The sequence below is a fragment of the Myotis yumanensis genome, unplaced genomic scaffold, assembly GCF_028538775.1.
Source record: "Myotis yumanensis isolate MYYU_CA2020_CCGP unplaced genomic scaffold, mMyoYum1.0.hap1 SCAF_1, whole genome shotgun sequence".
NCBI lineage: Eukaryota > Metazoa > Chordata > Mammalia > Chiroptera > Vespertilionidae > Myotis > Myotis yumanensis.
In genome coordinates, this window is record NW_027223752.1 from 48,594,481 (window position 1) to 48,615,804 (window position 21,324).

The 21,324-nt window shown below is 39.7% G+C and overlaps 2 protein-coding genes across 8 annotated transcripts in view; both read left to right on the top strand.

Moving 5' to 3' along the window:
• SOS2 (SOS Ras/Rho guanine nucleotide exchange factor 2) overlaps positions 1 to 5,410 on the top strand; it is a 96,897-nt gene extending 91,487 nt beyond the window's left edge. For both annotated transcript variants that reach the window (XM_070420105.1, XM_070420113.1), the window contains 2 exons: positions 2,495 to 2,604; positions 3,707 to 5,410. In XM_070420105.1, coding sequence (XP_070276206.1) covers positions 2,495 to 2,604; positions 3,707 to 4,216 — 620 coding nt within the window. In that variant the 3' untranslated portion in view covers positions 4,217 to 5,410. The remainder of the gene's footprint in view (positions 1 to 2,494; positions 2,605 to 3,706) is intronic.
• Positions 5,411 to 5,935: 525 nt separating this feature from the next.
• The window catches only part of VCPKMT (valosin containing protein lysine methyltransferase), a 44,281-nt gene continuing 28,892 nt past the window's right edge, over positions 5,936 to 21,324 (top strand). For 2 of the 6 annotated variants that reach the window (XR_011472126.1, XM_070420128.1), the window contains exons 1-6: positions 5,997 to 6,318; positions 6,413 to 6,523; positions 6,693 to 6,765; positions 7,571 to 7,690; positions 9,662 to 9,766; positions 12,685 to 12,737. Coding sequence is in view for 4 of the 6 variants with exons in the window: in XM_070420128.1 (XP_070276229.1) it covers positions 6,053 to 6,318; positions 6,413 to 6,523; positions 6,693 to 6,765; positions 7,571 to 7,690; positions 9,662 to 9,766; positions 12,685 to 12,699 (690 nt within the window). In the remaining 2 variants the exon portion in view is untranslated. Of the gene's footprint in view, positions 6,319 to 6,412; positions 6,524 to 6,692; positions 6,766 to 7,570; positions 7,691 to 9,661; positions 12,585 to 12,684; positions 13,922 to 21,324 lie in introns of those variants that run through there. The other 4 variants (XR_011472132.1, XM_070420150.1, XM_070420159.1 and 1 more) reach the window with 4 other exon arrangements.

Sequence of the window (21,324 nt, forward strand, 5' to 3'; positions counted from 1 at the left end):
TTTTAGATCCTCCAGAAAAATAAAAGTCCCAGTGGTGGCATGAGGTAGTTTCTTGGCCTCACAAAGTGGAGAATGGGGTTGGAGTTCTAATTGCCCCTTATAAAGACTTAATCAAGTCTTCTGTTTTCATGCCCATGCAGTTTATTGTACCAAATGCCTTTAACTCCTGATCCCTTGGTTCTTTGGGGCATATTTGCTGCTTTTTCTCAATATCAATGACTATAGACATATGGGTTTCATCTTATCCATTTGTCTCCTTCATATACGTTGTAGTCCACTTTCATGCATTGATGCTTCAGAATTCAGATGTATCCTGGTTTAATTGAAGTTTCTGTATTTTATTAATTTCCTTGTTCTGTGGCAGAAATGTTTTATTATGTATATTAGTTTCTATTGCTGCTGTAATAAAATACCACAACCGAGTGGCTTAAAAGAGCACAGTTCTAGAGGCTAGAAAACCAAAAATCAAGGTGTTGGCAGGGCCATGCTCCCTCAGAAACCTATAGGGGAGAATTTTCCTGGCCTCTTCTAGTTTCTGGCATTTGCTGGCAATCCTTGGCATCCTTTGATTTGTAGAAGTATTGCTTCAGTCTGTCTCTGTTGTCACATGGCCATCTTCTCCATGTGTCTCTTCTTTGTCTCTTCTCTTCTTCTTATAAAAGACACCAGTCACACTGGATTAGGGCCTGCTTTCATACTAACTTGATTATATATGTAAAGACCATATTTTAAAATAAAGTCAACATTTATAGGCACTTGGGTTAGAGTTCAACACATATTTTGGGAGGGAATACAATTCAGTCCATAACACTATTTCATTTTATAGTATTTGCTTTTTAATTTTTTAATTTTTATTGATTTCAGAAAGGAAGGGAGAGGGAGGGAGAGATAGAAACATCAATGATGAGAGAGAATCATTGACTGGCTGCCTCTTACACGCCCCCTACTGGGGATTGAGCCTGCAACCCGGGCATATGCCCTTGACTGGAATGGAACCTGGGGACCCTTCATTCTGGAGGCCAATGTTCTATCCACTGAGCCAAACCAGCTAGGGCTAACACCATTATTTTGGATGGTAGTAAAATATATTTTTCACATGATAAAATTGTTTGAAATTTAATTTAAAAATACTGAGAATAACTGCCTAAAATTGTGAATATCCTAAAATAAACCTTGAAATAAATAAAATAATAAGTGTGAAAAGTGCTCACACACAATGAGAAAAACAGCAAGAATCCATTAACAATGGACATGAATAAACCATCCAGATCAAAATATGAGCAAGCGTATGTTAAAAGGTTCTTTCATACATTACCCCTATAGGTTGGTATATTAGTTTGACCCTTCTGGAAAGAAATCTGAAAACATATCAAATCATAAAAATGTTCACTCCCTTTGGTCTTACTCATTCAACAGAAAATCGAGTACTCATTTTGTACCAGTCACTCTGCTAAGTACAATGGATTCAGTGGCAAATAAGAAAGACAGTCTCAGCCTTCGTTTATACAAAAATATCATCTCTTTGGGAAAGCAGTAATATACATGAAGATGACTGTTCATCCACTCTCTTGGTTTTTCTACTTTTAGCTCCTTAATCTCTCTTACTGATTTCTCTTCATTTTCCTAACCTGTTAACATGGGAAAGCCCTGAGATTCAGTCCTTGGCCCTCTTTTCTTCTCTCTCACTTGATTGTCTCATGCAGTCTTACATCATCTATATGATGATAGTTCCCCAATTTTTTCCTCTACCCAGAATCTCTCTCTTGACCTTTAGATTCAGATATTCAGTAACCTATTCGACATCTCTATTTAATCTTAATGAAATTGTATGCTTTTATTTAGCTACTAGATGCCCATTGCACAAAATTCATACACTGGGGGGATTGTCCCTCAGCCCAGCCTGCGCCCTCTTGGAATCCGGGACCCCGACTGCCGGTTTAGGCCCCCGAGGGGTCCCAGATTGCTAGCGGGATATAGCAGTGTACCAAGTAGCAGGTGGCCAGGGAGAAGCCAGAACCAGGACCAGGTGCTGTGCCGCTCACGCTCATCCCGGCCCACTGCACCTGCTGCCACTGCTCAGTAGTGCTGCTGTGGAGTTGAGAGAGGCTTCCACCACCACAGCCACGCTTGCCAGCCATGAGCCTGGCTTCTGGCTGAGCAGCGTTGGCCAGGAGGCATCTCCTGCATTAAGCATCTGCTCCCTGGTGGTCAGTATGCATCATAACGACTGGTCAACTGGTTGTTCCAGTTGTTCTGTCACAACAGTTGCTTAGGCTTTTATATATAGAGATAGTACCTACTACGTGCCAGGTAGTACCATTGTGCTAAGTGCTAGGGATACAAAAATAAATACACACTGCCCTCAGAAAGCTTACAGTAGTCAGCTACCATACAGTCTGACAGATGCCATAGCAGAGGTTATCACAAATTGAAATTAAATTTATGTAATGAATGTATTGTGAATTGTGGTTAAACTAATCTTTTTAACCCACAGAGTCTTTCTTCAGTTCGTGTGGTAGTTTACATAAACTAAGTGAAGAGCCACTGATTCCTCCTCCCCTTCCTCCTCGAAAAAAATTTGATCATGATGCTTCAAATTCCAAGGTACTCAACAGGACTTAGGTTTGCCTCATCTCATTCAAAGTTGTAAATCTTTAAAACAGTGCTTGTTCTTCTAAAGAGTCTGTCAGTTAAAATTTGGGTACACTTTATGGTTTTTAAACATCTGGGTTGTTTTATTTGAAAAATACTTTAAATAATTACTCATAATACTTTTTCTAAAAAAGAGACTGGGCCGATTCACAAATACTCAGAAGTACATTTTTGCTCCTGTACTATGTACTAGAAGAGGTGGACATAACTTTAATATTCAAAGCATTCTTTAAACTTTAGGGTGCATCAAAATCTCCTGGAAGGCTTGTTGAAAACCAGAGTTTCTGTTTCTGTAGGTCTGGGGTGGGGCTCAATAATTTGCATTTCTAAAAAGTTCCCCACTGTTGCTGTTACTGCTGGTCCCTGGATCATAATGTTTCAAACCATAACTCTAAGCCTCACTGGGAAAAGTAGAGTAGGTGGCCAGAAAGCAGCAGCTATATATTAAGTCCTCTTAACATCATGTTCTTTCATGTCTGCAAAACTATATATACTTTTCATTCACTTGTCTATTATTATAAAAATGCATAAGTTTATGAGTTGTATATATAAAGCAAGATAACCTATGGCATTATGTTCTAAGATTTCTATTAAAACATCTCATATATAAAAATATTAAACTGGGGCCCTGAATTAAACTGGGAGTAATTTAGTCATAAATCTGAATCAAATGAACCTATTTTGAACTCCTGGATTTAACTTGACACATAGGAATTTTCTTTCATTCATTCATTCAGTTATTGTTAATCCTCACTAGAGGATATTTTTTCCATTGATTTTTTTAGGAAGATGGGAGGGAGGGAGGGGAGAGTGAGAAACATTGATGTGACAGAGACACATTGATTGATTGCCTCCCGAACCTGCCCTGATCAGGGCCAGGATCGAACCTGCAGCCCAGGTACGTGCCCTTGACCGGGAATCGAACCCTCGACCCTTTGGCCTGCTGGCTGATGCTCTAACAACTGAGCACACCGACCAGGGCAATTCTTTTAATAACTTTTTCTTCCAGATTTTTCAGGAGAACAGAAATATAATTTAATTACTTTTTTTAAAGGGAAATACAAAATCTGATGATGACCCCCCTGCTATTCCACCAAGACAACCTCCTCCTCCAAAGGTAAAACCCAGAGTTCCTGCTCCTACTGGTGCATTTGATGGGCCTCTGCATAGTCCACCTCCACCACCGCCGAGAGATCCTCTTCCTGATACTCCTCCACCAGTTCCCCTTCGGCCTCCAGAACACTTTATAAACTGTCCATTTAATCTTCAGCCACCTCCACTGGGACATCTTCACAGAGATCCAGACTGGTTCAGAGACGTTAGCACGTGTCCAAATTCACCAAACACTCCTCCTAGCACACCCTCTCCAAGGGTACCACGTCGATGCTACGTGCTCAGTTCTAGTCACAATAATCTTGCTCATCCTCAAGCTCCCCCTGTTCCACCAAGGCAGAATTCAAGCCCTCACCTACCAAAACTGCCACCAAAGACTTACAAACGGGAGCTTTCACACCCCCCATTGTATAGACTGCCTTTGCTAGAAAATGCAGAAACTCCTCAATGACCTTAGCCATATGTAGTCATTGTCACTGGAATGATATTTGTAAATGTGTTTTTTTAATTTATTAAAAAAAGGCATAGTATTTTAGTACTTTTTACAAATAATGCTCTTAAAAATGCTACTGATCAAATAAGCTTTTAAAATCGGAAAAATAAAAATACAAAAGTCCTTCGTCATTATCCTCAGGTGATCAGTAGCATTGCCTTGTCTTGGATCCTCAGTGCTGCCAAAAGGCCAGTATAAAGAATTTATATTTGCACTGTAGTCTCTGTAAAATATGGTTTAAAGTGACTGATTGCACTGAAAAGGGATAGTGCATTTGTGGAACTTTTCAGATTTGAGTAATAGCTGCCTTTTTAAGGCAATAAATTTACACAAATATAGGAGGTGTATGGTGTTACTGATTTTTTAACTTGTTTGACCATCTTCTAGTTTTTACATTTTGGAGAATTGTGAATAACACCCATTGTTCTTAAACTTGTTAATGCCATGTCTTAAATGCCAGAATTTGCTGCTAAAGACAAAAATGAAAAATAGAATGAAAAGCATAGAATGCACTGTGTCTATTATTTAGCCAAAATGTAAACAAAAAGACTACCTAACCCCATCATAGAGGAGAAAAGGGCATGTATTTTTTCAGATGTGCCTTTTGTTTTTGCAAACTATGGTGTCTTTAGCTAATGAATTGCCTATTATTTTGGAAAACAAAGTTAATATGCCATGTATGTACAGTTTTGTTTATATTGTATATTTAAAGATGCTAATAACCTATATAAATTTAAGTGACTTGAGGTGTATAATACAATCTGCTACTTTACTAATTGATAAATTCAAAGGAAAAGTTTCTTATGGCATAGGAACCAACTGCCTTGCCTTCAAAACCTAGTAACTTTCTCTATAAATCTTGTGTTAACTAAAATTTTTTTAAATATTTTTTTTAGATTGGTAATATTTAAACCAGCAAATACTTAAAGCTTTATTAAACTTTTTAATCAGAGAAGTGAGTAAAACTTTTATTTGCTATTTGGACTCCTTCCTTAAAAGTGATGAAAAAGTGTGTTTTGCTGATAGTGGTGTAGCAGCAGTTGTAAGGTAGCCAAAGCCACGTTGTTTATTTACTGGTCTGTGGCCTTTTATATGCTTTGTATCAGAGTGCTTAACAAGATTAATAAATCACCCCAGTCTTAATTTTTAAAAGACTTTTAAAATATGTGTTTTCAGTATAAGGAACAAGGGGGGAGATTGGTCAGTTTTGTAGAAATATTTATATGCACATTATTTTCAAAGGGTTATGGATAGCTTCAGTTACATAATCCCAAAGCATTTAAGTGATGTAAATTTTAGAGGGTAATTGTCTTTACTGCTAAACGTAATCAGCAAGCTTCTAGTAATTTTTAGGAATTCAGATGAAAAATTAGGAGCATGTTGGCAATTTTTAATAAGCAGGATTATAGCCATCCTTGGTGAGATGGATTTAAGGCCAATAACTACGGTGTGAGTTAATCTCCAATCAGGTAAAAACATTCTGAGGTTGACTTTGTTTTTTAAAGAGCAGATTATACTACTCTCTTTGTCTGGAAAAGTGATTTAAACTGCCTGTTCATTAAGCCAGACTTGTAATTTAGGGGAGAGAGGCTGTCCAGGATGCAGGGGAAGCTGGCGGCCCAGCGCTGGGCCACGCCCAGGTAACGCTGCCTTCCGGGCTTTGTGCCTTTGCTGGTAAATCGAGGCTCCAACTCCGCCACTAGGAGGCGCGGGGCCCCTCGGGAGGCGGGGCCTCAGGGGGATGCGCGTGGGCGTGACGTCAGTTCGTGCGCCGCATTCTGTTGCGGGGCAGCCATGGAGGCTGCTCTGGAGTCCTCAACGGAGGACCCGTTGGGGAACTTTGTGCGAGTTTTGGAGAAGAGAGATGGCACGGCGTTACGACTGCAGCAGTATGGCTCCGGCGGCGTGGGCTGCGTGGTCTGGGACGCTGCCATTGTTCTTTCTAAATACCTGGAGACGCCCGGGTTCGCCGGCGACGGGGCCCACGCGCTGCGCCGGCGGTCGGTGCTGGAGCTGGGCGCCGGCACCGGGGCCGTGGGGCTCATGGCCGCGACCCTCGGGTAAGCGCTGGCGGGAGGGGCGCCGCTTGACTTGGGAAACTGATTACTGGCTTCGCATCCGTGTGTCTACGTCTCAGTCGACGTTATTTTATAGGGCAGATGTTGTAGTCACCGATCTTGAGGAATTGCAAGACTTGCTGAAGATGAATATTAACATGAACAAGCATCTTGTCACTGGTTCTGTTCAAGCCAAGGTACTGAAATGGTTTGTATGGCCTTTCGGCTTGTTTTAGTAACGATTTGTAGTTTGCTTTAAATTGCGTTTTGCTAAAAGCATGGCTAATAGAAAGGGGATCTTCCGGGTCTTGTTTTTCAAACAAGAATATTTTTAATTATTAAAGCAACAGTTAAAATATTTGGTTGGCATTTTTAAGGGGGGAAGAAATAGAAGACTTTCCTTCTCCGCCAGACTACATACTGATGGCCGACTGCATATACTACGAAGAGGTAAATATTCAATGAGAGAAGTCTGTTTAGAAGATGTACCATATTTCCTAAATTCTAGAGCACACATCTCTTCACATTTTAGGATATGGAATTCAGGATATTTGTCCAATAGTTAATGACACAGTAAAGGGAAATTAAGGTCACCAGGGAATACTGATTATCATATGGACCTGTGAATCATGTTGAGAAAAGTGTTATGCACATTTTACTAGAGGCTTCTGTAAAGTTTTAAAAGGATTTTGCCATTTGGATATAAGATTCTTTATTTTATTTTTTTTTTAGCTGTTCTTAGTGAACATGTTAAGCAAGACACAGAATTAAATTGCATTGTAAGGAATTCATTGTTCTGTGGCAAGATTTATTAGACTCATAGAATGGTTTCTAAAAATTATCAATTTGTGTGCAAATTATAGACATTTTTTTAAAATAATGAACATTTAGCCAACTTACGTTCAGGTTAGGTCAGACTTGCTTTTGTGGTAAATTGTTGATTATTTAAATCCCAAGTTAAATAATTAAATTTTTAAGAGAAGTCAGCTCCATTTGTTTTCCATGGGATCTTGAAAATGCAATTACTTGAATCCTTCCTTTGGAAACTGAAGTCAATACAGTGGTTAAGAGGAGTTTACTGAAAAAAAGAGTTTACTAATCATTAGAGTCTTAACTACTTGAACTTTGTTGGATTGATTCAAAGATGGATAAATTGTAGGGGAGAGATAATTACCCCTCCACCTTCCTTACCCCCCCTTTCACAGTAAAAATATAAAAATTTTTATAAACAAAAACTTTATTCTTTTTTGAACAGTCTTTGGAGCCGCTGTTGAAAACTCTAAAAGATCTTAGTGGATCTGAGACTTGTATTATATGTTGTTATGAACAGCGAACAATGGGGAAAAATCCAGAAATCGAGAAAAAATATTTTGAGGTGGGTCCTCTACTATATCTATCTTTGTAGTGATTACCCTTCAGGGAGCCTGTGTATGACTGTGTGTAAGCATATTATGGTAATTTTGAGTCAGGAAAACATTCTGGTTGTATGAACCCAAGGAGGATTCTTGACAGCCCATCATTCTACTAAGCCCCCTCCCCCTTTTTTCATCTTTTGATCCTTTATTTCTTTTTATTTTCTAATTAGTTGATCTAATATATAAAGAACAATGTAAAATAATAGTAGTGATGCCCTTGTCTTTTCTGAGAAAGTTTGTAATGTTTCCCTTATTAAACATGCTGGCTTTTGGGGAACGTATTTAATATATATATATGAATACATCATGGAAATGTATGTTTTTACTTATGTGTTCACCTCTACATTTTTGTGAAAGCTTTAACCAAGATAATCTTAGGTTTTCAGGGTTTGATTTTGTTTCTTTTTTTTTTTTAACAAAAACTCACAACTCTGGCCAATTTGCTCAGTGGTTAGAGCATCGGCCTGTGAACTGAAGAGTTGCAGGTTCAATTCCAGTCAAGGGCCCATATCTCAGTTGCAGGCTCGGATGCCCAACCTGGTCAGGGCAGGTGCAGGAGGCAGCCAATCGATGTGTCTCACCCAAACATTTATTTATTTATTTATTTATTTACTTACTTACTTCTTAATCCTCATCCACGGATATGTTCATTGAATTTAGAGGGTGTGGGAGGGAAACATCCATGAGAGAGAAACATTGGTTGGTTACCTCCCATACATGCCCTGACCGTGAATCAATCCCACAACTTAGGTATGTGCCCTGACCAGGAATCAAACCTTCAGTCTTTTTGGTGTGTAGGACAACGCTCCAACCAATTGAGCCACTCAGCCAAGCCCAATCCCTTTTTATGGGCAAAAATCCATCACATTACAAGTGACTTCTCTTGGTTCATACCGGGGTGGACAAAAGTGGGTTTATAGTTGTTCATATGGAAAATAATACAATAATGAATAAATAATAATAGAAGAATAAACTCTGGCCCTGGCTGGTGTGGCTCAGGTGGTTAGGCGGTGTCCCGTGCACTGGAAGATTGCTGGTTCAATTCCCAGTCAGGACACAGACTGGGTTTCCGGTTCTATCCCTGGTAGGCGGTATATAGGAGGCAGCTGAACGATGTTTCTCTCCCTCTCCCTCCATCTCTCTCTGAAAATCAATTTTTTTAAAATCTATAAAAAAAGAATAAACTGTTTTGTATAATCACAGTTGTAACCCTACTTTTGCCCACCCCTGTATATATAGCCCTGCAGTTTTATCCATTGAAAGGACTACTTTGATTAAATGAGAAAGCAAATATATGACTCTGCTTCAGATATATGTTGAAATGTTTTTATTTTTTTGTGGGTTTTTTTAAAGTTTTTGTTTTTGTTTTGTTTTTGTGGGTTTTTTTGTTTTTTGTTTTTTATTTCAGAGAGAAAGGGAGAGGGAGAGATAGATAGAAACATCAATGTTGAGAGAGAATCATCCTGACGGGGAATTGAACCCTGACCTCCTGGTTCATAGGTCGACATTCAACCACTGAGCCACTGCCTGGCTGGGCTGTTTTTTTCTTAAATGTGAGGAATGTTAATGAACTCTTGAAACTTTATCATTGAAAGTTTTGTATTGTTAAACAGTTCCAATTGAGTTAAAATATGTAAGATACATAAAATATGTAAAATGCTTTTGTAAATGGAATTACACCATGTGGCTTTCTGGGTCTGGCTTCTGTCACTGAGGATAGTGTTTTTAAGGTTCAGCTCAAATGCTCAACTCAATTTTTCATGTGCATACACCCAAGTAACCACTGCCCAGGATAAGGACTTGGAACATTTTCACAGCCTCAAAAGGCTCCCATGTGCCCCTTCCCAGTCAGTACTCCACTATTCTGACTTCTCTCACCACAGGACAGTTCATATTATTGAATTTGAAATATATCTCTTTTAAATTTATAGCTTCTTCAACTAGACTTTGACTTTGAAAAAATTCCCTTGGAAAAACATGATGAAGAATATCGAAGTGAAGATATTCATATTTTATACTTCAGAAAGAAAAAATCGGTAAATACGTTCCTGGCTCTTTATCCTCTGAGGAGGTTTGTTTAGCTGGACACTGTCTCTCAGCTTATAGGTGGTGTAGATGTTGATTTTGATGTGGGGAAATAATATGATGATTTACTGGACTCAGGCACTAACTCAATATTAAGATCACTTTACCTGGCCTCCTGTTCTTCCTCTAAAATAAGGCAGGCTTCTTCTTCCTGTCCAGCTGTAAATTATATAGCTTTAAAATCGGGCATTACCTCAGATAGGTAACTTAGCTATTTATAAGTTTCTGGTATTTTTTATTAGAGATTTAAAAATGCCAGCCAGCTCTGACCTTTGTAAACTTTATCCAACCGTTCAGAATTTTTTAACAGTCAAAGTAAAACATAACAACCCTTCCCTGGTGGTTTAGTAGCTAGGATTTGGTACTGTCACCACTGCAGCTCAGGTTTAATTCCTGGTCAGGAAAGTTATATGTCGAATCACTATGTTGTACACCTGAAACTAATATAATACTTATGGCCCTAGCCGGCTTGGCTCTGGATAAAGCGTCGACCTGCGGACTGAAGGGTCCCAGGTTCGATTCCGGCCAAGGGCACATGCCTGGGTTGCGGGCTCATTCCCCATTGGGGGGGGGTGGGGGGTGTAGGAGGCAGCCAGTCGATGGTTCTCTCTCATCATTGATGTTTCTATCTCTCTCTCCTCCCTTTCTCTGTGAAATCAATAAAGAAATATAATTTATATATATATATATATATGTATATATACATATATATAATTCTTATGTCATCTACACTTTAATAAAGAAAAAAAATTTTAAAGTAAAATATAACAAGACAGATCTGTCCGATAATGAGAAATGCACTGTTTTATGTATATTCCCCTTTTGCTGCTTCCTTTACTTCTTATAACATTTACATTTTATGCAGGTTGCCTCAGCAATGTCTAGAGTTTGAGTCTGTAGAAAGGAAGAATTGTGTCCATTTTTATCCCAGCACCTTTTGTATGTGACTGGTTGGTATAAGGCAGGGACATGATTAATTTTATTGACTAAGGATGTTAAATTTAATAACATTTTTTCTGTTATCTTTGCTTTGAATTTGTTCATGATGAAGTTTTCTGATTATGTAAATTCTAGTCAAAAGCAAATAACTTATAATTTTTGAGATCAATATTAGATGTTAGGACTATAAGGTAAGAGGATTGGTGGGATTAGTAATTCAAATCAACAAACTTACCTGGCATGATGCTGGAGATACAAAGGTAAAAAAAAAATGGTTTATGCCTTAAGAGGAGTCCATTTTAGTTGAAGTTGTGGTGTAGTTTTAAAAGTAGAATTTTTTTTGAGGCATAATGATTTTGTTTTTGAAATATAAAGGCTTTATTTTGGCAAAGAATAATTTCCTTTTTAAAAATTGATATAATTTATGTACCATAAAAATTACCCTCTTAAAGTGGTTTTTAAAGTATGTTCACTGAGTTGCACAGCCATCACCACTTTCTAATTTTTTTAAATATATTTTTATTAATTCAGAGAGGAAGGGAGAGGGAGAGAGAGAAACATCAATGATGAGAGAGAATCATTGATCAGCTGCCTCCTGCATGCTCCCTACTGGGAACCAAGCCCACACAGCCGGGGCATATGCCCTAAATGGGAATCGAACCTATGACCTCCTGATTCACAGGTCGACGCTCAACCACTGAGCCATGCCAGCCGGACACCACTTTCTAATTTTAAACATTTTCATTACCCCAAAAAGAAACCCCGTATTCGTTAGTGATCACTTCCTGTTTCTGCCACCCCCAGCGCCTAATTTGTGGTTACCAATCTACTCTCTGTCTCTGTGGATTTGCATATTCTGACCATTTCATATACAGTATCCCTTGCTTTCGGAAAGTTCACTTTATGCCATTTTGCTTTTACAAAAGACCTACATTCGTATGGTAATGTCTTCTATAAAAGCGAACATTCTCTTTGGATTTCTTTTGCTTAGTGAAAATGGGTACTAACGTAGTCTTTCGTAAAAATGAAGTGGCATAATGCAAAAGCAGGGATACTTTTCATTTTATGCCATTTCAGCTCATGAAAGGTTTCATAGGAATGTGCAGGGGACACTAGTAAATGGAATCACACCCTATGTGGCTTCCTGGGTCTGACTTCTTTCCCTCAGGATGGTGTTTTTAAGGTTCAGCTATGTTGTAGCACACATCAGCACTTAGCGCCCTTTTTATAGTTGAATAATATTTCTTTGTATGGACATACAATACCTTATCCATCTGTTCACCAGTTAAAAGGCTTTTTAGTATCTTTCACTTTTTGGCTCCAATGAATAATGTTGCTATGAATGTGCATGTAAACATTTCTGTATGACATATGTTTTCAAATCTCTTGGGTATGTTCCTCAAATAGAATTGTCAGGTCTTATGGGAACTCTGTTTAACTTTTTGGAATTGCCAAACTATTCCAAAGCTATTAAAATGGTTTATGTTTCTACCGGCAATGGTTTATGTCCCAGTTCTCCACATCCTCACCAATACTTGTCATTGTCCATCTTTTTTATTATAGCCATTTTAGTAGGTATGAAGAAATTATAGTTGTAAAGTTTTTTATATATATATTCTAAATATTAGACTCTTACTGGATATATAACTTCCAGATACTTCCTCCCATTCTTTAAGTTGTCTTTTCATTTTTTGATAGTATGTCCTTAAGCACAAAGGTTTTTAATTTTGATGATGTTGAATATTTCTTTTTTCTTTGGTTACTTGTGCTTTAGGTATCAGCAAAGAATCATCTCTAAACATTATCCATAGTTGTTCATTTGAATAGCATTTAGCCATTATTAGGTATATTACCTAGTATTAAGTACTCAGTAAGTACTTCATTTGTAATAATTCATTCTGTAAAGTTTCTGTTTTGTTTTTTCTTATAGAAATTTCCATCCTGATATCTTTAGTCATCTTACCCAAGCCTCCAGCAACCTGGGTAAGCTAAAGATGTGAATGGAGCATGGGAAGATTGTGTTCACAGATTTTTCCAGCATGTCTTTAGAGATCTGATAATAGACAACAACCATCATGGGCTGCCTGCAAAACAGAAAATGACTGCCGGTCTGCCAGCTAATTGGCCTGAAATCCAACTTAGTTTACTTTTAGCTCAGTATCAAGTTCTGCTTAAAAGAAACATTGTGTATTAGTCACTCCTCAAATAAAAATAGGTATTGAGGTTAGCCTAAAGTCTGCCAAAAATAAACAGTGAAGCTTCATGGTTGACTTAGCTTATTTTCCGGAATTAGATAAATTGATCCAGTTTCTAAAGAGAAATATATACTGCTGTATAATAAAGTTTAAATTCAAATCAGTTTTAGTTTATCTTCAAGATAGGTAAATTTAAAAGGTTTTCATTTTAACATAATTATGCAGTGGTTTTTATCATGTATCTTCCACTTTGTTGCTTTTAAGATAGCTTTATTACTTACTAGTAAATGTTCTTTTACGTTAAAAAAAGCCCCAACATATTTTGTATAGTTACATTGGCCAAAGTTTTATTCTTTTCCTCCACCATATGTGTCTACATGAGTTAGTAAATTACACTGTAGTGAGTAAGAATGAAAGTTAAGAAATCATAAGATTAGAATGAGGGGGGTTGGAGTGAAAGTAAAAAGCCCATTTTCAGGCTAGTTCACTTTTCTCATACTATATATCTTCCAGGAAAAAGTGGATAAAAATCACTGATGTTTACTTGTTTACAAAACAGAGACATTTTTAAATAACTGCAAATGTAATTCTATATACATTTAGCAAATGGTTTTGATTCTGTGTAGTCTTTATGTTATGATAATCATCTGCTCACAAACTGATCTGTCAAGTACTTAAATCTCAACTGTTCTAAAGAGTAATAATAAACTATAGAATTCTGGTACTTACAGGCATTGGTGCTAGGTGGCACATTTTATGTGTTAAAATAAATGTTCTTGCCCTGGCCGATTTGTTCAGTGGTTTGAGTGTCGGTCCGCAGACTGAAGGGTTGTGGGTTCAATTCCCAGTCAAGGACACATACTTCGCCAGCCCTAGGAGACAACCAATCAATGTGTCTCTCTCTCGTGTCAATGTTTTTCTCTCCTCCTCCTACCTCCCTTCCACTCTCTTTGAAATCAATGGAAAAAATATCCTCAGTTGAGGATTTAAAAAATAATAAAAATAAAATAAATAATTATTCTTTTTGAGATCCTGTGATTTTTTTTTTTTAAGGCTTCAGAAATTGCTTTGAAGAAAATAATCATCTAAAGCAGATAACTGCTTTCCAGAAAGACAAAAGCAGCCCCCTGTAGAGAAATTAAGGATTAATATCACCAGGACAGTTTTTCCTTCAGGCTTACTTTAGTCTTGTTTGTCTTACTGTTCTTTTTCGAATACTTTGTTCATCCTGCCCTTAGCATTTTATTAAGCAGTTATGTTGCAGAGAGCACCAGTTATTAGTGAAGTCTGAGGACCAATGACCATTTTCTAGCTTGTCCATAACATTATGGAACTTGTGAAACTAAGTTGGATATTGACCAGCTGTAATGGGGCACCTGGATTCCTCAGATCCTTTGTCACTCTCCTCTCCTTTTCATTATACTCAGGATATACAGTCTACTTGTGGGTCTTTGGCCTAAAGTGCCCCTCGACATCTATTATATAAAAAGCCTGTGGTTGACACACCAAAACGCATGATCAGCAGGAGGCTGCATGCACGGGGTGGGTAGGGCTCCGTGCCGGCGAGGCACACACGGGTGGGCTGGGACTTGACTCTGGAGGACTTGACCGGAGGCGCGGGCGGGTTTCTGGGTCCGCCTCCCACCGTGGTGGAGGCGGCCGAGGGAGGACAGGTGTACCTTACACTTCAGAACTTCCTGGAGGAGTCAGGCTGAAGTCGACCTCTATTCAACTTGGCCAGAATCACACTTGTGTGTTCTTCCTCCCCTTCCCATCCTATTCCCAGTCCTTTACTTGACTTAACATCTTAAGTCGTTTGCATACGTTCATCACTGTTTCTGGGGAACTGACCTAAGTGTCTAACTGTAGAATTAGAGTAATTTGTAACAGAAAGTCAAGTGGGATTTTTCCCTATTCTGGAATAAGGCCAAAGTGGAAGTTAAACGTTACCAGGTCCCCATGTTCTAAGATCAGAGAACTACCCGTGGTTAGGACCAGTGAGCACTGCAGGGCTTACTGAGAGGTGCCAGTTCATATAACATGCCCTCACTAACCACCATCCCCCACATGGCCAGGGAGCCTGGGGTTCTTTTGGAGAAGTGCATTGTAGAGGAATGGGATTTAGTCCTTTGGGCTCTGTCCTGAGGGAGGAAATGGTGCATCTGCACCTAGAAACCATGGGAGGAAGGCCTGAGAGAATAATTCAAGATTTGGGATGCTTCCAAGAAGGGCAGACCAGCATTTTTTCCACCTGGTTGAATGTGTTTACCCAGCAGGTCTGCACATTTGTTGTTTTATCCAGAGCCCAGGAATGGAATTGGAGAGGTAATGGGACTGTCAGGCAGAGTTATCAGAGATGGATCCTGCCAGCCTGAGAGTGATATGTGAATTGGGGGCTAGAGAACTTGTGCAGCAATTAGAGGAGGTTAAAAGGCAAGTGCAACAGGTGAGTGAGATGTGATGCCAATTGGCTGAATATAGCCAACTCTCAAATCTCAAAGGACAGCCAGTGCTGGGTGGAGCTGCTCAGGAGTGAGCCTCTGGCCGTTCACACTAGTGGGGGTTGCACTGTGCACCATGAAATCCCTGGGGCACTTACCAGAACACGGTTATAGCCAATTAGGGAGCCTCCATAATAAGACAGCTTCTCAAACTAATCTACACATGGGATCACCTCAAAAATTAAAAGCCATGTCCAGGCCCCATCTGAGTCCAATTATATCAGAGGCATGGTGTTTTTGTTAAAGGGCTCCAGATGGTTTTAGTGTATAGGCTACATTGAGGGCTACTGCTATAAGGAAACCTAGCATCTGCTTCCCAAAAAGAAGAGAGCCAAGGGAGGAGAAATACAAAAACAAACTATTCGTGATTAGAGTGGACCTATGCTGCATAGAGAGGAAAAGAGCTTTGAATCTGATGTGGAATCTCCTATGAAATAGATTTTTAAATAAACAGGGCTGAGCTTTAGAAACTGACTAAATAGCTCAAAATTTAGAGAATCTGGCCAAGAAAGTAAAGGTGATACTAAAGTGGAAAGGGGAATTCAATAGCTGGAAAAAGAAAATCATTAACAGGTATAGTCACCAATGATTTGGGTCTCCTTTCTATACCAGTTACAACTAAGAATCTTCGAGACTGCATAGCTTTGAGTCTTAACCTGCTATAGTTCATAACCAAAGAAGGGTCCACAGATCATATGTTTGGTGAATTTGGGAGTGCTTAGGTTGTTGTTAATTATTTCAGGAAGTAATAATCCAGAATGATTGGTAATGGGATTTTTTACACATATCTTTCAAATTTTTCTTACCCTTTTCCTTGAAAATTTCCTTGATATATGATGCCAAATACAATATTAAACTCAGATTACAGATGTTTCATTTGAGAAACAAGGGTCATAAAAACATGACTGTTGTTTTTCTAAAGGTTCCCTCTAGGTGGCAATGCTTGACTTTGTCTTTAAATAATTTATAGAAAGGAAGTTGTTAAAATAGAATATTTTCAAATGGAATCACACTTGCATTTAAAAGATGAATCAAATTGGATTTTAAAGAATAATCCTACCTATCTATTATGAGTTCCTTTCACACTATAACATGATTATCTTAGTCTGTTTGGGCTGCTATAACAAATTACCATAAATTGGCTGGCTTATTAACAACAGGAATTTATTTATTACAATTCTGGAAGCTGGGAAGTCCAAGATCAAGTTGCCTGTTTCCTATGAACATCTGTTCTCACTGTAACCTCACATAGCAGAAGGGGCAAGTGATCTCCCTGAGAACCCCCTCCTCTTTTTTTTTTGTAAATTCTCACCCAAGGATATTTTTTTCATTGATTTTTTTTAGAGAGTGGAAGGGAGGGGGGCAGAGAGAGAGAAACATCAATGTGAGAGAGACACATTGATGTTCCTGCAACCCAGGTATGTGCCCTTGACCAGGAATCAAACCCTCAATCCTTTGGTGCTCAGGCTGATGCTCTAACCATTTAGCAACACCAGCCACTGTTAGAGAGTACTAATCCCATTTTGAGAGCTTCCTGCTCACCCCCAAAAGCCCAACCTCCAAATACCATCCGATTGGGGGAATAAGTTACAACATATGAATTTGGGGGAGGACACAATCATTCAGATCATAACAACCATATAAGTGAAACTATAATTTTTTTCTTATGAAATTGTATTTGATTTATCTTCCTTCCATTGCATTCTGATATGCCTTTTGAATTTTTGAATGTCTCATAAAGCTACATAAATTGCAATTCAGAAGCCATTTCTCTGCAATCTTCTCTGAGAGACAGATATTTAAGAGGCTAAATTCAAGTTCTAAAAATTAAATTCACCTTTTATATAATGCATGATTTTATATCTGAGGTACTTGAAACTACTAATTAATTTTATCTTATTTTTGAACTAGAGGCCCAGTGCACGAATTCATGCACAGGTGGGGTCCCTCTGGGTGGCCTGCAGGGATCGGGCCGAAACCCGCAGTCCAATGCCGCCTGCATGTGCCTGCTGCGGGCTTGCGCCCAATCAGTCCCGATCGGGAGGGGGTCGTGCTGCTGCAGCAGCGCTTGCCAGCCATGAGCCCTGCGTCTGGCACCCTCCCAAGGGGAGTGGCCTGTGGGATCGGGCTGAAACTGGCTCTCTGACATCCCCCAAGGGGTCCTGGATTGCGAGAGGGCGCAGGCCAGGCTGAGGGACCCCACTGGTGCACGATCAAGTTGGGGAGGAACCAGGGGAGGGCTCCAGGGTGTGTCCGGCCCATCTCACTCAGTGCCCAGCAGCAAGCTAACCTACTGGTCTGTGCATCTTCCCCCTGATGGTCACTGCACATCACAGTGACTGGTTGAACAGTTTACTGCCCCCTGGTGGTCAGTGCATGTCATAGCGATCAGTTGAGCAGCCTTAGCATATCATTAGCATACTACAGGGCTGTTGCACGAAGAGATTCGTGCAATAGGCCTACCCTTTCCTTGGCTGCTGGCACCGGTTTGCCTCTGGCACCCAGGACCCAGGCCTTCACTCTGGCTGGGCTCCAGCAGAAGACAGCCCCAGAGCGTCAGGCTTCGCTGCTCTGGCCCCGGGGCCGTCAGGCTTCGCTCCGCCCCTTGTGGCCTACGTATGCAAATTAACCACCATCTTTGTTGGGTTAATTTGCATACTCTCCTGATTGCCTGGTTAGCGTAGTGAAGGTATGGTCAATTTACATGTTTGTCTATTATTAGGTAAGATTACACTTTGGTTGTTTGGTGGTTCTGCTGTTTGGTCTATTTGCATATTACCCTTTTATTATATAGGATATATTTTTATTGATTTCAGAGAGGAAGGGAGAGGGAGAGAGAGATGGAAACATCAATGATGAGAGAGTATCATTGATTGGCTGCCTCCTGCCCACCCCCCACTGGGGATTGAGCCCAAAACCCAGGCATGTGCCCTTGACTGGAATCGAACTCAGGACCCTTCAGTCCACAGGCTGATGCTCTATCCACTGAGCCAAACCAGCTAGGGCAAAACTACTAATTAATTTTAATTAGTTTTTCAAACCAGTGTATCTTCCTCAGTAGAATTGTAGGTAGCTGTTACATCAAAGACTGATGTTCCTGTGAGCTTCAGCCAGCTATTTGACTTTCAGTTTTTCTTCAAAGGACATCAGAATTTGAACTTTTTTGATTCATTGATAACTAGTGGCCTGGTGCACAGATTCGTGCACATTGAAAGGAAATTAATTAGAAGAAATATATTTTTTTGAGTATTTTGGGTTGTTTTTATTGTAGTTTATTTCTAATATTATGCCATCGTGGTCTGAGAAGATGCTTGGTATGATTTCAGTCTTCTTGAATTTGGGGAGACTTTGTGACCCAATATGTGGTCTATTTTTGAATATGTCCCATGAGCCCTTGAGAAGAGTGTATATTCTGTGGCTTTGGGGTGAAGTGTTCTGAAGATGTCAGTTAAGTCCATCTGATCTAGTGAGTCATTTAGGATTGTTTTTTCTTTGCTGATTGTTTGTCTAGAGGATTTATCCAGTGATGTCAGTGGTGTAATAAAGTCCCCTACTATGATTGTATTGTTGTTGATCTCTCCTTTGATATCTTCCAGGAGTTTTTTTTATGTATTTGGGTGCTCCTACATTGGATGCATATATGTTTATCAGGGTTATATCTTCTTGTTGTATTGATCCCTTTAGTATTATGAAGTGGTCTTCCTTATCTCTTTTTTTTTTAATATATTTTATTGATTTTTTACAGAGAGGAAGGGAGAGGGATAGAGAGTTAGAAACACCGATGAGAGAGAAACACCGATCAGCCGCCTCCTGCACACTCCCCACTGGGGATGTGCCCGCAACCAAGGCACATGCCCCTGACCGGAATCGAACCTGGGACCCTTGAGTCCGCAGGCCGATGCTCTATCCACTGAGCCAAACCGGTTAGGGCCTTCCTTATCTATTGTTATGGCCTTCACTTTGAGGTCTATTTTGTCCGATATAAGTATTGCTACCCCAGCTTTTTTTTCATTTCCATTTGCCTGAAAGATATTTTTCTTTTTTCTTTTTTTATATTTTTATTAATTTTTTACAGAGAGGAAGGGAGAGGGATAGAGAGTTAGAAACATCAATGAGCGAGAAACATCGATCAGCTGCCTCCTGCACACCCCCCACTGGGGATGTGCCCACAACCAAGGTACATGCCCTTGACCAGAATTGAACCAGGGATCCTTCGGTCCGCAGGCCGACGCTCTATCCACTGAGCCAAACCAGTCAGGGCTGAAAGATATTTTTCCATCCCTTCACTTTTAGTCTGTGTGAGTCCCTTCTTCTGAGGTGGGTCTCTTGTAGACAGCAAATGTATGGGTCATGTTTTTTTATCCATTCAGCCACTTGATGTCTTTTAGTTGGAGCATTTAGTCCGTTTACGTTTAAAGTTATTATTGAAAGGTACTTGTTTGTAGCCATTTCTTTTTTTTGTGTGGCTGTTTTCTTTCTGAGCTTTTTATTTCTTCTTTTTACACCAGTCCCTTTAGTATTTCTTGCATTGCTGGCTTGGTGGTGATAAACTCCCTTGGCCTTTTTTTGTCTGTGAAGCTTATTATTTCCCCTTCAATTTTGAACGATAGCCTTGCTGGATAGAGTATTCTTGGATTCATGCCGAGGCCGGTTTGGCTCAGTGGATAGAGCGTCGGCCTGCGGACTGAAAGGTCCCGGGTTCGATTCCGGTCAAGGGCATGTGCCTGGGTTGCGGGCACATCCCCAGTGGGAGATGTGCAGGAGGCAGCTGGTCGATGTTTCTCTCTCATTGATGTTTCTGACTCTCTATCCCTCTCTCTTCCTCTCTGTAAAAAATCAATAAAATATATTTAAAGAGTATTCTTGGATTCAGTCCTTTGCTTTGAATCACTTTGTAAATTTCTGTCTATTCTTTTCTGGCCTGATGTGTTTCTGTTGAGAAATCATTTGCTAATCTAATGGGAGATCCCTTGAATGTAACTTTCCGTCTCTCTCTTGCAGCCTTTAAGATTCTCTCTTTGTCCTGAACATTTGCCATGCTAATTATGATGTGTCTTGGTGTGGGTCTTTTTGGGTTCACCTTGTTTGGGACTCTGTGCTTGTGTGATTTTTTTCTTCCCCACCTTTGGGAAGTTTTCTGATATTATTTCTTCCAATAGGTTTTCTAACCCTTGTTCCTCTTTCTGTTGTTCTGGCACCCCTATTATTCGTATGTTGTTTCATTTCATGTTGTCCCATAGCTCCCTTAGGCTCTCCTCCTGTCTTCTAATTTTTTTCTCCAATTGCTGTTCAGTTTGGGTGTGTTTTGTTTCCCTGTCTTCTAATTCACTAATTCGGTCCTCCGCTTCTCCTATTCTACTGTTGAAACTTTCAATGGTGTTTTTTTATTGCAGCTATATCACTCTTCATTTCTTCTTGGTTCTTACATAATTTATTGATTTTTTCATCTGTTTCTTTTTGCTTCTTGCATAAGTTGTTGATTTTTTCCTCCATCCGGTTTATGCACTCTAGGACCCTTAATCTGGATTCTTTTTCTGTCATGTTGCATGCCTCTGTCTCACTTAGCTGCTTTTCTGGCGAGTCCCCCTTTTCTTTCCTTTGGGGGTTTCTTTGTCTACCCATGTTTGATGGTACTGCCATATCTAGATGTTGAGTCGTTCAGTTGCTGCTCCTTAGGTGGTAGTGGCTCCTTGGGCTGCGGTTGCTCCTTGGGTGGTTGTGGTAGCAGCTGCTCCTCAGTTGGTAGCAGCTCCTCTGGTGGGTGCTGTTCACAGTTGTGGTGGCTCCTCTGGCTGGTGGGGGGAGGCTTCACACACAGCTGCTGTTCCTCAGACCTAGAAGAAATATTTTAATATCGCTATTCACCCTTTCTCT